The sequence below is a fragment of the Aythya ferina genome (genome assembly GCF_964211825.1).
Source record: "Aythya ferina genome assembly, chromosome: 8".
In the NCBI taxonomy this organism is placed as follows: Eukaryota; Metazoa; Chordata; class Aves; order Anseriformes; family Anatidae; genus Aythya; species Aythya ferina.
The window spans coordinates 24,014,526-24,030,932 of NC_140304.1; the positions used below are offsets into that span (position 1 = coordinate 24,014,526).

The window sequence follows — 16,407 nt, forward strand, 5'->3', positions numbered from 1 at the left end:
ATCAGTTTGTTCACCGGTAACGTCAGTCTCCCTCTTTTCATCTCCCTTTCTAATTCTATTTTTCCTTAGCAAGGTTGAATGCTAAGGTAGATACTGTGATTCTTAAAGGATTCAAAGATTACACGACTTCTTATCTTGAATTTTTCTTCTGATAAACAGCCTGCATCTGAGAACGGTTGGAAAATCTGTTTTATGACTTATATAAATGATAAAATTCTATTTTATGTACTTCAGTTTATTTAATATACTTCAGTACTATATCTCATAGTGAAATCTATTATATGAATACATTCTCATCTTTGGTTGGAAACTTACCCAGCAGATCTCCTAAGGTGCTCAAATGAGTGCTAAAGGATGGAATAGTCTCCTGACAAAATGTCAGATAAATTTCTAAAGGTAATGTTTCATGAGGAAAAAAATCAGTGTCAGTGAATTGCTTTTAAATTCCACTTGTCCTTCACTTGATTTGGTTTGATACTGAGTACTCTCCCACCCATTTTCGTGATTGCTTTTGATTTTGTTGAAGGAATAAGGAGGGAGAGTAGATGACCGTTAACAGTTAAATAGGAGGGAAGAAAACGGTAGTCATCACATTTGGGATTTTTTTGGTGACAGTTTTTGATCTGCCATTTCAATAAGGATTGTTTGCTCAGAAGAAGGGAAGGAAAGAGGGAAGCTGGAGGAAAAACCATGCCTGTTTTTTTGCAGTAGCTCTGATTGGCTTCTCAACCCCAGAAACCGGGTAAGTGTGGCAGGCAGCCAATTTCAAAGCATTCTCCCCAAGAAAGCTTGAAATTTGGAAGAGAACAGATGATTCTCGTGGTATTCTGAGACTTGTGCCAGCCTCAATCAATTATAAGTCACTTGTGAAGACATTTTGAGAATTGCCAATGCCTGAATATTAAGGTAAATAATCCATGAAGGGTTAGATTTATATGTGCTAATGGAAATGTTTTCAATTATAGTAATAATTGGAACTGTATACTATTGTGTTATCAGGCTTACATCGTTTCATGTAGCGATTGATATAGGAGGAAAATAGCACGTGAAAGGTATCGCATAATTCTTAAGATTACTTGATTCCTCTCACAGTATATGTTATTTAATGCTGGTGGCCTTAGAAGAGGTAAAATCAATGATGCAGCTAGTGCGTGGTTTAATATAAATATTCCTAAAATGTATTATAGACTAAATATAAATGGCAAAATGCATATAATACAGGTACGCATGCCAAAATGTTTCATTTCTATGGGATTTCTAGTAAAAATAGAATTTGTTTGATGCTATTTTCTGGTAAGTGAAGTCACAGTGTTAGGATTCCTTCTCCGAAGAAGCTTATTTGGTGGCAAAGAGCAGGAAGTAACGCCAAAATCCATCAAAAATACTGCAGTGGAGAAATATGATCATCTTACGGTTCAGTCTGCTTTTAACCAGAACTTTACCCGTGTTTTTATGCTGCTCTTCTTCCCAGTGCCATCTTCCCTAGTTGGCACGCGAAGTTTTGTGTGCAGCTTGATGTTTCCCCCTTCGATTCGCCAAAGAAGATCCTGCGCCTTTAAAATCAAGTGGCTCATTGAGTTGTTTTCGGTAGCGCGCTGCTTTTTATATGGTACAGTATACTCCATGCAAATGAGCTGCCTGCTCAGCCGCTGTGTGGCTGCCTGCCCTGTTGGGGAGCTCACAAAGACTCTGCAGACCTAATTCAGCATTCAGTTGTTTAAAACGGCAGATGGAAGGAGGTATCGGCAAGATGAGGATTTATTAGCTGCTCACAATAAAAGACCACACTGGCTCTGCAGAGGATCAGAAAAAACCTGGTGAATGGGATTGAGTTGTATCTGCTTTCAGCTGACTTTACAATGATGTGTTTAGCTCATGTGACTCGGTCACTTAGCGTGAAGATCAGCTAAAGATTTCCATGTAAATATCTATTCCTCTAAGCACCGTCAACCTGTGTGCTTTTATGGAGACTTTTTTGGCTTGCAGCTGTCATAACTGTGGGAACAGGAACATTTCATCAAGCTGTGGTAGGCAGCCGATGGTCTGGGCTCTCCTTGTTGCATTTGCACACCTCAGGATGTCTGGCTGAAATCCCCTCATAAACACAGCTCTTCATGAAGTTTGATTTCTTTTATGTATCTAGTGAAATCCTTTAGAGGCTGAACTTAGGTTCTTTTTAGGTACAGTATTTATATTCAGAAATTATAAATAGGTTCTTCCTAAGCTTTTATCAGGAGATGAAATCTGTTGCTTTAGCTCTCTGCTAAGAAATTGTAGGCTGTTGCTGCTGTAGGTTGTTGGTTATATTTGCAATATTTCTTTTTTTCCTTTCTAACATAGAAAGGACGTGCATAGAACAAAGATTCTGTGAGATGCTCAGTAATTGAAATAATGCTGTGATGAATGTAACTAGATTTTTATTGAAATGGTGTTTCGTATAGCTAGAAGTGTTATCATCATTTGTTTTTCAACACAGGCTAACAGCTCATATTTTAAAATGTGACTGCAATAATATACGTAAAGGGGGAAAGCCTCCTTTGACCTTGCTGGAGTTGTCTGTGCGAAGGTGGTAGCTGGCAAACAGAAACTGCAGGACAGACTGCAAAAGCCTCAGCTGAACTGTGCTTTTTTTTTTTTTTTTTTTTTTTTTTTCCTTTTTGCCATGGATGACAAAGAGGGAAGGGCTGCTAAAGACAGCTCTAGCTCTGTCAGTGATGAATAGATGAATGATTTCTTATATGTTCAGAACTTGCAACATGTGTTCCAGACCCTTCAGCACATAAGAGTCGCAAGATCTCAGCAATGAACTAAAGAATGTGCCGTGTCTGCTGCATATGAGGAGACCAGCATACCTCAGAGATAGCAGAAACAAAAGAATGTGCGACAGTATCTGAAGAGTCTGACATTTGCTTTGTCATACAGAGAAGTAAAGGAATTTTTCAGAATTTGGAGAAATAAAATTTCTGTTGTTTCATAGTGAGTTTTTTTTTCTAATTTTAAATAGTACCGTTCCCTGTCTGTCTACAGAATTGATTTTTAGTTAAGTGTGAGCATGTGTTTTTTAAGGGAAATGTGACCTGGATTTTGTGAGCTTATTATGAACAGTAAATGAAGGCAGCTGTTGTAGTTTGCTGATCCCTTATGTAGCTCAAGTAAATGGAAATAAAGCAAAAATAAGTGTGTGTGTGGGGATCTGAATTAAATTCCCCTCTTTGGTCTTATGTGGAGGCGTGGATTATTATATTTCTAGACAGTTGTGTGTATGAGGGGAATGAGACATCCAACCTTGAAAAGATTTAGGAAAGTCGACCAGATTTTTTCCAATGTGACCTGCTAAATCTGTCACAAAAGAGGCAGGCAAAATTACGTACAAATAGTCAGAAACCCTGGCTGCAGTTCTTCATGACAGGCAAGTGAAAGACCATGTCCTATTTTTAGAGTGGATGGAGGAGGGGTGAAGGGGGGAGAAAAAGTTTGAAAATAATGGACTTCTTTAACAGTTAGAGAGCAAAGCTAGCCAGAAGCAAGTGAGCTTTAGCAGGAATTTGTGATCAGCAGAGTCAAGATATGGATGATTCAAGTATTCTTCGAAGAAGAGGGCTGCAGGTAAGTGTAACTTCAATCTTTTTTTTTCCTACTGCTCGCAATGTCGACAGTCTCTTAAAAATGACAGTCTTTCAAATGAGCTCAAGTTGACTGAGTACGTAACAGTGATGCTAGAATTTGAGTTTTCTTGTTTTCAGCTAATATATATTTTATTAATTAGAAGTAGAATTTTGTATAAAGTAATGAAATGCATCTTGTTAGTTTCTGCTTTAAATCCCATAGGCTTGTGATAGCCTTTAAAAAAGATTCTTATGGAAAGAAGTGATGTCCAAACTATAAAGCTTACCTTATTTTTGAAACTTCAGTTTTACAGATATTTGTAAAATCTTTTAAGTGACTTTTCTAACTTGCCTTAGAGCTGCCATTTTAGTTGAGCATTATTTAAAAAATAAATGTGAAAACAGAGTATTTTATTTTAGATCTTTTTTATTAATTCAAATGCACAATAATCCAAAAGCAGATGCAATGCAACAGAAATTAAATTCTACAATGCAAATAATATAAATAAATATTTTTTCAACAATTGTAGGCAAGTTGAAACAGATACTCCTGCATTTTCTTTCTAAGCTTTGTGTAACATACTAGAGAAGTTTTATTTTGTAGTGGTGCTGTGGAAGTTTTATTAAATTGCAGTGGTATGACAAGTATGGTAATCTGTGTTAGTGTCAATGGCGTGTGACGACTGAGCTGATTCTTGCTGAGTAAAACAGCTGGAAGTGAGAGAGCTCTCAAATCTTGTGCTATCTGGAAATTGAATAGTTTTTTGCTTGAAAGCATCATATTCCTTTTTTTTACGTTGTAATGTGATATAGCCTATTACATATTTGCTAGCATAAATAATTGTTTATAAACCATGAACCTTGCCCATTAAACAATAAACAAACCAGATGACAGGCATGGTTAATTTAACTTCCTTTGAGGAAAATAAATTTTCCATTTTAACATACTACCGTTCATACCTTACTGACGCTTTAGGGTAATTAGGGTATTACCGTTGCATTATCTGAATGTGCTTTGTCTCACCTCTTTAGTAATTGTATGTTTTGATTTTTCTCTGTGCCAGATTATTAATATTTCTGAAATTAAGTTTGACATAGTGTACATCTAATGTGGTGCTGGTATGATATGCTCGTTTGTTTGCTCATCATAAAATTAGTTATATTTAATTTTTCATTAACTAAAGTATATAGGATTAAGGTACTTGTCTTCCGTGATGATACGTTAACTAGTTGGAACTTAGTAACTAAGAAAATTATTTCTGACCACAGGTAACCAAATTTATTCAAGTTCTATATGCTGAGTCTTTAGAGCTTTTCTGAGCCTAGAATGACTGAGATGTTGCAATTGTGTGGCCTGTGGGGGCACATTTTGGGGGTATTTTTCCTATTGAAAATAAACATTTCATAACTTCCAAAATAATAAATGCTCTCTAAGAAATGGGATCCATTCAGGAAATATGAAAGACAGTCTATTATGTTTCCACTTCGCTTTTGTACTTCACTATATGATACCACAGAATTAGGAAGAAATATTTATATAAGAGGATATTCCGACAATGTAGATAGAAATTTAATTGTAGAATAGTGTTAATTGCAACAGTAATGGTTTTACTCAAATCTTTCATTTTTGTAACATGGAGAGAAAAACATTAAAGTTGAGTAAGCGAGTTTGTCCAATGTTTTTTAAGGAAGGGTAGTTGGAGCACAACCAGAACTTTGAAATGTGGAGAGCAACTTTAAAAGAAAGAAACAAACAAACCCCAAAACAACAAAAAACAAACAAAGAAAAAAACTCGTATAGGTCATGCTGCTTCATGAAGGTAGAGTATGACGTTATTTAGTTAAAGTATTGAATAGAGTTTTGTATTAGATTTGATTTATTTATTGTATTTATTTTATATGTGTGTATATATATATATATATATATATATATATTTGTAAAGCTCTTAGAGAACACCACTTTTCTTTTTGTAGTTCCTTTCATCTTCTAGGCCAGTTTGTTATGCTTCTGGATGTAGTTGCTACCTGTGGACTGTCCCAGTATAAGGATTTTTGTGATAAGCAGTAAGCGTTGAATGGATTTTGCAAGTCTAATGAAGAATTAGAGTTAACATGCCACTTGTCCTTTTTCTCTGCCCCACTCACAAATCAGATAAAGGCCCCCAACTTTTCTAATATCTGACTCACCCAAACCCTTATTTCTATTGCTCTTGAAGAGTGATTATTGTGTTAGTGTCCTGTTCAGGTGGAGGTGAATATGGCAGGTACTGGGAAGAGGAGATTACCACTACGTTAGACTTCAGATCCCCTTGACTTCTCTGGAGTGCCTAGTGCTACAGGTGATGTTTAGCTTCTCCTGTTATCAGCCTTTCAAATGTAAGTTGAGGTTAATGTCTTCTTAAAGCGAAGGAGGAGACTGCAGAAGTTAATTCAACATTCACTTGTGCTAGACAGGTTTAGCACGCTAGCACCTTATTGGCAAAAACAGTCATCTTCATAATAATAATAATGAGGAGCAAGTGCAATGCAAAGGATTTCATACAATGCTGATGATTGTGTTAATTAGTCTCCAAAATAATCCTAAAAGCTTTGCAGAGAAGCTTCTAAAGACAGTTAGTGATCAAAAGAATTCATCACTATGTCACTAACAAAAAAAAAAAAAAAAGAGGGGAGGGAGAGAGAGGGGAAATAAAAAATAAGTCATTGCATTAGTGGATTTTAAAATAATTCTGATCATGAATTCCAGGTGAAGCATCCTCAAACATAAATAGTGTATCCTTCCTTCTTGATAACGTAGATGGCGGTGTGACAGCTGGAGAGACAGGGCTCTTCCTTTGTGAATTTCATGATGATGCTTCAGGGGATTACTGAAAAAGGATGCGAAGCTGGAAAAGTCCAAATGTCTACCAGTGGCAGCAAGGACGTGCTGAGACTGGGAATGCATTTCCCTCGTTTAACATGTGTAGTGTGGTAGAATTTGATAATTTTAGTAGTCCTCAGTGTTTTCCATCCATATGTGGTATAGTGTGTCCTTGTAGTTTGGTAGCTTTGTATAAAATATATGTGCATTTATGTAGGTATTATTGATGGGGACATCAAAAACGCTTGGGGAACTAGGAAAAGGACATCAGGAAGGAGTAAGGCAGATGTGCAACTCCAAAAAGATGGTAATGGTTTTGTTTTTCTTCTGTGTCTTGAAGTGGATGTTTTTCAGAAGAAATTGTGACTCAGACAAGTGACCATTTTATGGAAAATTTCTAGTTTAATGGTCCCTAGGAAAAAATAAAAACCTGTTGGTTTATGTTGGCACTGCCAAGGCAACACACGATGATTACTTTTGGAGGGGCCGGGTGCTGATACTTTGGTGTTTGAAAGCCACTGAAGAAAATAAATTGCTTTCCCATTTCAAACTGGATGTCAATGGCTTTTAAAATAACCATCACAGCCTAAATTGGGCCCTCTAATCCAAGCCCCCACTCAAAGCAGTGCTGATTCCAAAGTGAGATCAGGTTACTCAAGGTCTTGTTCAGACTGGTTTTGAGTATTTCTAGGGATGGAGAATTTGCAGCCTTTCTTGGCACCTGTTCTGGTACGTAACCACTTGCACTGAGAAAAATACTGCTTCCTTTATATGTAGTTGATATAGAAGAATGCTTTCCTCAACCTGCTGATACTGTTTCATACAGAAATCAACTTCTGAAGATGACTTGAGATGAACAAATGAATTATCTTCACCAGAATTATCTTAACCAGTGCTTCTGTCTTACCTTGATAACTTCTGACTATTTTTAGCAGAGTTGATATAGGCTTGTACTGAATTGGCTTCCCTGATGCTTCCATGTTTTGGGGGTTTTGTTCTTCTTTTGGTTTTCATCTCTTCCTGCTTATTTGACATCTTAGTTGCTGGAATTCTTTGTTATTTTTTGGTGGTGTTTGTCTTCCTTTTCTTTTGTCTTCTTCCCCGCTGCTTCCTGTAGCTGAGTTCTCAGCATAAATATGATGAATATACCTCTTGTGTGTGTTATTCCTGCTGGCTAACAAAAGCAAACTGATTTCTTATTTTCCTTTTTTTCTGGCGCTACTGAGAGCACTATTCATAAGCCTGTAATCTGAATTACCAGGTGCTTTTCCTATCTCCCTGCTCTTTGTTCAAATCAACAGAAATTTTAAATTAGACTTACTTTTTTTTCTTTCTTTTTTTCCTCTAATACTTCTGAAGTTTCTTTCACTTTGCTTCATCTCACTGTTTTGAAAATACTGTTGATCTGTTCCTTTCTCATTTTCAGTGGTTACCTGTTCAAGGGTCTGGGTTGCTTGACTTTCAAGTTTCCTTGTGCTCATCTCTCACAGGCAGCTTATTCTTTTCAAATCCTGTTCTTTTTTTTGCCCTGTTAAATGAGCCATTCACTGTCACTAGCTCATCCAGTTCTGACAAAGGCATACATACTTTTCCCTCATGCTTCTTGTTACCTCTATTACCTGAAATACACTTGAGATCACTGCTGTGTACTTTGTCCCTTCTCTGGAGACCCTCTTCTGCTGTGATCCATGCAGTAAATAGCCACATTTTGTGTAAGCAGATGACCTAAAGAGACAGGAATTGCTCCTGTAGGCTAAATCAATATATTGGGGTGTGACCTGGCTACCTGTCTATATCACCTTCCTCATGTCTTCGCTTTGTAGCATCCTGTTTGGCCTCAAACAGTGAAGGCTAACTGCTAATTAGTAACAGTGAAATAATGTGGAAATGAAGATCTAGGAGGGGCAAATCGGATTTTCTTGGTGTACGTATGCAGATGTGTCTATATGTATGTACACACATAACATGCACACAGTTTGACATAGTTGTGCAATTGTATTGACAGAAGAATGAGAAAGCGCTTCTAATAATGAAATATTCTTTTAATTTGTAGGCTTTCATTTTGACTAATGAACTTGGACTATTGACAAAACTTACTGCCTAGGGACAAGCAGTAATGCAGGTGTGGAGCTGCTTCTACTGTATTGGGCAGAGTTGTTTTTTAATTATTGTTATTTGGTGTATATATCATGATGTGAAATACATCATGATGCATGTTGTGATATGTGTAGGGTAGATACACTACAGATGCTATGAGGTTATCAGGGTTTGTTGCAGTTCCTCCTATATGTATATCATTTGTTTTTCCCTGTTAGTTCTCCACAGATGAATAGTAGTATCCCAGGAGTCCCAGTGAAAATGAGCTTTTATCTTCAACATCATCTTGTACTAGAAAATGGCATTTTTTTTGCATTACAGTAGCTGCTGCAGATATGCTTTTACTCTTATCATATGTGCAAGAAATTAGTTTCTATCCTAAAAATCCTTGCTAGGAAGTACAAATAACGAAAGTAATGGAGGGAGTGATATGCCAAATTTCACATACTTGTCATGGAGATTTTTTTCTGCATTTGTGGTATTTAGATGTGGTTGGATGTTATCATCAACAAAGTTCTCTGCATTTCTGTTTTCCTACATACTGCTAGTCCCCACTTGTATTTTGTTTAAATCTGGGTTAAGTTCAACTTGTTAATTTACTTTATTGGATTCTTTTTGTCCTGGTTTCAGTAGAGATGTGAAACACAAAGTGCATCACAGTACTAGAATGTATCTATCTTGGTTAGTGTTTTCTACCACACTGCATGTTTGACTATAATCTATGTGAATGTAAACAAACAAACAAAAAACACAGCAGAATTATATTTCTCATTCTAAAGATAAATTTTGTTTTCTTCCTGAGGGAAAAAAAAAATTGGACATGGAGAATACCATCTCAGAATATTTGGTGGACTTAATTTTGAGCTTGCTTATTTTACTCTAAGGCCTGAGCACTTGTTTTGTTTCATGGAGAAAGGGAATCAGTGGTTACACGATCTCATTCTGTGTTAGGCTTCATTATATTTAACAAGAAAATGCTTATTTTACCGTTCAGTTTTTGGTACGGTTTAAACCTTCTCTGGGATGTCTTTGGACAGAAGAATGTTGCTTTTTACAATATTTTTGTAAAAATCTAAAAGTGGAGACTGTTTCTGTAAAGGAAAAGAATCTGTTTACAGTGAGGGAAGACTGTAAATGGCACTCAAATTCATTTTTTTTTGTTTGTTTAAAGCTTGTAAAATACGTTTTAACTGAAAAGTTAATACATGAATTAAGCTTAACGCTTTACTTCAGATTTACAGTGGAGATCCATGCATACATGCACATATGAACGTTTTCAGATATTTTGAGTCTATTGGATTTGTGGTTTTGGAACTGCCTGCTACAATGTATGTTGCCATGGGAAATACTGGCACCTACTTGCAGGAGAAATCTGGCTTTGCTTTTACAGCATTTAAAAGAAATTAGACTTTGAGCAGCTTTCTGAAATCATAGATTGCTCTCATCTTTACTCCTTTGGTTCTCATAGTGTGTTTTTCTTGATTTATATGTTTTCTAGTGCTATGCTGAGATGTGCAAACCATCTGACCGCTTTTGGTAATTCTGCACCCTCCTTTAAACTCCCTCCACTCCCCTAGGTCCTCACATTTAAATTCCACACACAAAATTTGGACTGGTCACAATGTTGTTCGCGTTGCTTTGGGGTTTGGCCTGGACTGTATCATTTTCTTTGTGCTTCTGGTGGGAGACAATGGAATTCACATTGAAACTAAAGAGAAGTTTTGGTTATGAAGAAGATTGGTTTCACCCCCATCCTGGCGATTTATATCCTTTTGGGATACATAGGATCTGTTTAAAAGAAAGAAAAAAACCCTCATAAGTTGAGAGAGAAAAGTTTGAGCACATCTCCTCGTTATCTTTGAAGGGATTGTTTTAGACAGCATTCTTCTAGAAACTTTGAGTAACAGTATAAATTAGATAAAAATTCTCATATTTGGTGCAAATACTGGTCTGTATACTGGCTTCTTGTATTTACCAGTAGTGCTTTTTTGTATATGTGGCATAATGGCTTTGCTTTGTTCTTGACACAAGACAACAGAAGAATGACAATGTTATGTTTGTATCAAAGCAAAGCTGGCAGTTCTGATTTGAAAGCTTGAGCTTAGGTTTGAAAAGAAAAAATATTGAAATTATGTCTAGAAAAAACATGGATATTGCTTTGAGTCAGGTGAGTTACTTCTAAAAGATAACATTAGAAACTTAGATGTAAAGTTCTACATTTGAAGTCTGGAACGTTTCTGGGTGGTTTTCTGTAGTTAACTAGTTTTAGGTACTTGAAGGATTGAAGACTGAAAGAATAAACAAATGTCCTATGGAACATAATCACATTCCTTTTTTAATTAAGGTTCTTTGCTTTGATAAGATTTTATTTTATACTGCTTACAGATTTACTGAGAACATAACTGAATCCTCAGGTCAGATGTCTGCTGAAGGGCTTCCAACTGCAGTGATGTAGGCAGTCACGAGTTTTATTGACATCTGAAGAAGAGGTGGTAATGCAAGAAGATAAATAAAAATGATTTATGTAGATACCGAAATTATGTGCTTATTTTAGGATACAGGACATTCCATACTGTGCTTTTTTTTTTTTTTTTTAAAAAAAGACGTTTTTAAAAAATCTTATTTTTAGGCTGATTCCCAAAAGAACCAAGCTTTTTTGCTTGGATGTAGTTCCTACTCTCCTCCCAATAAATTTTCTACATGTTAGATTAATTAAAATTTGGACTGTACAAAGTGTCCAAAAGGTAGTTTAATGTCTTTAACCTCTGTGAAAATCAGCAGCTGACAAAAGGACAGAGACCTACGTTAGTGTTGGCACAGCAGGTAAGACCAGATGAACTTGCTGTTACACATCAGTTGGCTGGTCACTACCTGGGTGTTTCCAGACTAGCTGGACAGCGTGCACTGCCTTTTGCTCAGGTGGAGTGTCTGAAGAGACTTGCATGAGGAGGAGGATTGGCGAATGCTGACAACATATTCATGGTCTACTGGAATTCATTAGCTTGGTTAGTCAAAAGCAACTTGTTTTGATTAAACTCATTCTGCAGAAATGAATTGTGAAGTTCTGTTATGCAGGTCTGCTGTAATCTTGTGCGTGGATGCCATATGTTAGACCATAGGAAAATGGATCGTTATGACATGTGTGAGTGTACTGCATCTCATTGCAGAATTGAGGATGCATGGTTGGAGAGGTAAGAAACATCACCAATTTTGGTGGTTATCTGCCTGGCACATGAGCTTGCACACTGGTTTGATTTTTCAGGACTGGTGCTTGTGGTCTTCTTTGCAGTGGAGTAAGAAATGGTACTGAGCTTAAGAAGCATAAGCTTCTGGCGTTCACTCTGAACACATAGAAAATATACCAAGGGGAAAAATGTGAAAGCTTGTCAGAAAAAAAATCCTTGAGATATGGACAAGGATAAAAGGTTAAATGGTTTGCTCAGGCAGAAAAGATAGTATTTAGCTGCTGTCTTCAGGGTATTGTTAAATTGTTCTGATAATTTGCTATAGTTATGCTTAAATGAGTGCTTTCAGTTTGTCAGTAAGGACTTCATGAATGCTTGTATAGCTGAACTAAACTTTTTATTTTCAGCTTGTGTGAAAAGGTGAAATGCCAGTAATTAATTCTACAGCTTCAGGAAGAAAGGTTTCGTTAGCAGGTGGCTGTATGAAAGAACGGTTCTATGCGTGTGCATCTGAGTACAAGTAGGTGTTGGACTAAGGAGTTCTTCCCAAAGATAAATGGTGATATCTTTTCATACATTTCATTGTTGTGAAAGTGTCTTCTTGATGGACTTGTTTGTTGCTGGGAGGCCGTGAAATTTTTGCTGCTGCTGGTAGTTGCAGGGATTGCCATTGCTTTTGTTTCTTTCCCTAGCCATTAGCCGCTCAGTGTGCTCACTTGGGTTAATATCACTTCATTTTGTTCTTGCTTTATGATAAATTCCAAATCTTAAAAACAAAACCAAAAACACAATACAAAACAAAACGTTCTCCAACCTAGCTATATAACGTGCTGCTACTGTGCTGCAAGACTAGTGTTTAATCTGCTTATCTGTAACAGTCTTTGCTGCTTACACAGACCCACTTACCTCTTTAATGAGAAGATGTGTCCTGCAGTGAGGCAGCATGTATTTTGCTTCTAGGCTTATGTCATCAGCCTAGGAATTGAAATTGGTTGAAGCACTTTTTTATTTTCCTGTCAGTTCTGCTGATTATAGTTGCCTCTTCAGTTTCTCTAATGCATTGAAAGATAGTGGTTGTTTTAAAAGGAAACCTAATTAAAACATGCCAAGTGAAAATCTAATTTTGAAAAGCTATCAGTATTGATTGGGGGCAGGTAGTCTTCTCCTATTTTCAAGGAATAAATATGAAATATCTTTGCATTTTGAATACTTGTAAATTCTGGCTACTGGTCAAATAAATGACAAAATATATTATCAGTTGTGGTGTCTTAATAGCACCTAGAAAACACTCTCTTAAATAGCAAGAGACATTTACAGTCAGTTGTAAACATGTGGCAGAATTTCCTGTATGATTTAGTAGTTGTTCCTATTTTACTTTAAATTAAACTGCTTTACAGAAGCCATTAGTATTTATGGGAGTTCTAGAAGTTGGTGGGATTTTGACATTTCTGGGATCAAGACACAATAGGCTTCTGAAGGATGTTTATATCTAGAAACCATTACTGAGAAAATATGAAGTAATTGGTAGACACCAAAAAGCCTCTGCAAAATGCCCCTGTGCTATTCTTCTGTTAGTCCCTGAAATATATGATATTGAATCTTCAAATGGGGGTTATTTTTAAGAGTTGCATCTCCTAGATATTTTTCACACGCATGCCTGGCACAACTGTGAGATGGAGGTGTCTGGGTTTCTTTACTCAGCAGCTATGCGAAGAGCAGAGTCTTTCTACCTGCTAGAGCACTGTGGAAGTACAACTGCTGTGCTCTTAACATCTAGGGCAGTTCAGGTATTCCTCATAGCTGGTGTTCAGCTGTCTGGATAAACTCTGAATCTTCAAGCCTGTGGATACACCTTAGCAGCTTTTTTCCTGACGGAAACAAACTGTGAGGAAAAGTAAACTGTTTAAAGTTTACATACTCCTTCAGGAATCAAAGGGATGGGGTTGGCTTTGGTCGACCTACTGAGAACTTGCTAGCTATGAGTGGTCGTGTTTCAGCTTGTTAGAGGTTTTTCTTATCGAGCAGGTGAATAGTGTACCTTCTGTCTGTCTGTTAGTGGCACATTTGAAAAAAATTGATACAAAAAATAAAAAGCACCAAGAATGCAGGAAATTCAAGTGGTGGGGAAATGATTTATTTGATTAGGTTTAATGGAACCAGGCATGCTTCAGAAATATGTATTTTCACTTTACTCATGTTTTCTGAAAACATTGCGTTTATACTGTAAATAACACAGTGCAGACTTCCTTAAACTTGGCTTATGAGCTTTGAAATCATAATCTCTATTTGGAAAATTTACTACAAATCACTTCTTGTAGTTTTGTGATTCAGAGCTTAAAAAAAGACTGGTAAGTTTATGCAGCTATTCATTTGAATTTGTTAGTCTTACTTATTTCATATTAGAAAGCTAATTTCAGTTTGAATTCAATTATTGTACTATATCATAAATATCTATTAAATGACATTTTACATAAATGCTTCTATATGATTAAACTTTGAAGTTTCTCTTTTCTGCTTTAACGATCAAGAATAATATCCAATAAAAAGTATTAGGTTGTTTCAGATTTTGATGATGTGTTCTAGTACGTGATGGTTCTAACATTTGATGGTCTAACATTCAACCTCACTGTCCTTACCAATAAATGTGGTGGAACAGTTATGTCTGGAAGATAATGAGGTCCATTCTCCCACATATCCTGATGTGTTTTCTGCTGTGGGCCTTTGAGTGGAGTGTTCTTCTTCAGGCTTTTTATAATACAGTGAATAAGTAGTTTAATTCTTCCTCTTGCATGCCACTTATAGCAATATTCTTTGCTGTCCTTCTAAGGAATATATGGTTCAATTTTGTTTTTACCTGTCTTTGGTCAAATCTATAAATGACTCATATTGCTAATGGCAATGCTTCTTTTAATTCAGATCATTTTAGCACAACAGATGCTTTTGTAGCCGAAGATTTCTCTTTCCAAAATGCTCTTGGATATTAGTGTGATAAAATCATGTTTGGAATGAGAATGAATATAATTACTGCCTATTGTATGGCATAGCTTAAACCTCATCTAATTACTTTTAAAGTACTTTCATCAAATATGAACGTATTAATTGACTTTGACATTTATCACTTGTTTTATATCAGCGTAGGCTAGTAAATGTCACTTGTATTGGCAGCCAAAAAAATGAAATGATATCAGATGTCATTGAGGTAGGTTAGCATAGTCCATGAATGAGGTTCTTTCTGCTCCAGTTGTCCTGTGAGCTGTGGCTTGCACATGCTGGCAATGACTCTAGGCTACGTTGGTCTGAAATAGAACAAGCCAAGCCCCGTGGCCTTCTCCTCCACAGCAAATCTGGGGGGACTCAAACCTATAAGAAAGTATTTCCAATGTTATACCAGCTTTTGTCTTGAGGTGTATGTAGCGATCTCTTTCTCTGCCAAAATGTGTGTAATTGAGCTTTATTTCTCATAGTCGTAGCGAATGGCTTGGCTGAAGTGCACTGACTAGAAAAGAGAGCCCCTCTGGTTGTTGGGTCTCATTTGGGAGGGGATTAGGATCTTAACCAGGATATGTTTGAAGGCCAGAAGAGTGAATTGCAGGGAGCTAAGAGCAAGGAAGAGATTGGACATGAGTTAAGCAGGAAGATAAGTGGTTTTACATTTCAGGTGGGTGTGAGGATTACAGGGAGTGTGGACTATTAGTTTATTCTCCCCAACAGTTTCCAGCTATTAACTATTTATTTTTCTCACTTTTATCGTAATTTCTTAAATGTGAATGCTGTGCACCTTCACGTTCTCCCCTTGTTGACTGCTTTGGCAGATCCTACTGTAAAACTCTGAGGGCCAAATTTAACCCATCAGCTCCATTGCACTTGGTGTCTCAAAACATGTACTTATGAAATAGCATCCAAAACTTGTTGTACTGAAATCAGCAAATATTAAAGATTTCATTTTTTAAAAACTGCATGTTAGGGAACAGCTTTTCTGTGTGCTTCTGACTGCTTCCTTGTAAATTTTAATAGTTTGACAGTGCTGAGCTGATATTTTTCTTCCAAAGTGGCTACCACGAAGAAAGCCCCTCAGGGAGATGGGACTCCTGTGGACTTTCAGAAAGCAATGTTGTGCTTGATTAAGTTTAGACAGATGATGGAGTGATGTAGTAAAATCATTTCTGTTAAGGCATAATATAACATAGAATGCAATGTAGTACCATTGGGACTGATAAAAATGAAATACTAAAGAAAAACCATGCCCTTACATCTAGCTTTCAGCAGCAGATGCAATAGATGTAATTTAGTTGTGTGGTGCTGGAAACATAATATTGATTTACCATGAATCAAGAGAAATAGCTTTTACCTTGCCTGGTTGTATGGATTGCAGCAATCTTAGTGAAATGAGTTACCTAAAAATGGGACAGCAAGAAAATTCCTTCTTTTTGATAGAGATGGGGAGATGATTGTAGCTAGGTAAAATAAAATAAAATCCAGTTAGATGTCTAAATGGGGAGCTGAGAGATACTTCATGTGCTGTTGCTGGGACCTGCCAATTTTCCATGTTCTTAACTTCTTGTACTTTTTAAAAAGTTTCTTGAAAGTTAGTCCTCACATTACTTGCCTAGAATTGAAGCAGGCATTTACTGGCATAAGAGAATTTTGGGGTAAAACTTTC

The 16,407-nt window shown here is 36.6% G+C and overlaps 1 protein-coding gene across 9 annotated transcripts in view; it reads left to right on the top strand.

The window, feature by feature from the left end:
• Positions 1–16,407, top strand: part of MAST2 (microtubule associated serine/threonine kinase 2) — a 189,458-nt gene that overhangs the window by 44,526 nt on the left and 128,525 nt on the right. For 2 of the 9 annotated variants that reach the window (XM_084528019.1, XM_084528020.1), the window contains exon 1: positions 2,817–3,606. The exons of 6 other annotated variants lie outside the window; for them this stretch is intronic. In XM_084528019.1, coding sequence (XP_084384145.1) covers positions 3,568–3,606 — 39 coding nt within the window. In that variant the 5' untranslated portion in view covers positions 2,817–3,567. Of the gene's footprint in view, positions 1–2,815; positions 3,607–16,407 lie in introns of those variants that run through there. One more of the 9 variants, XM_084528017.1, reaches the window with a different exon arrangement.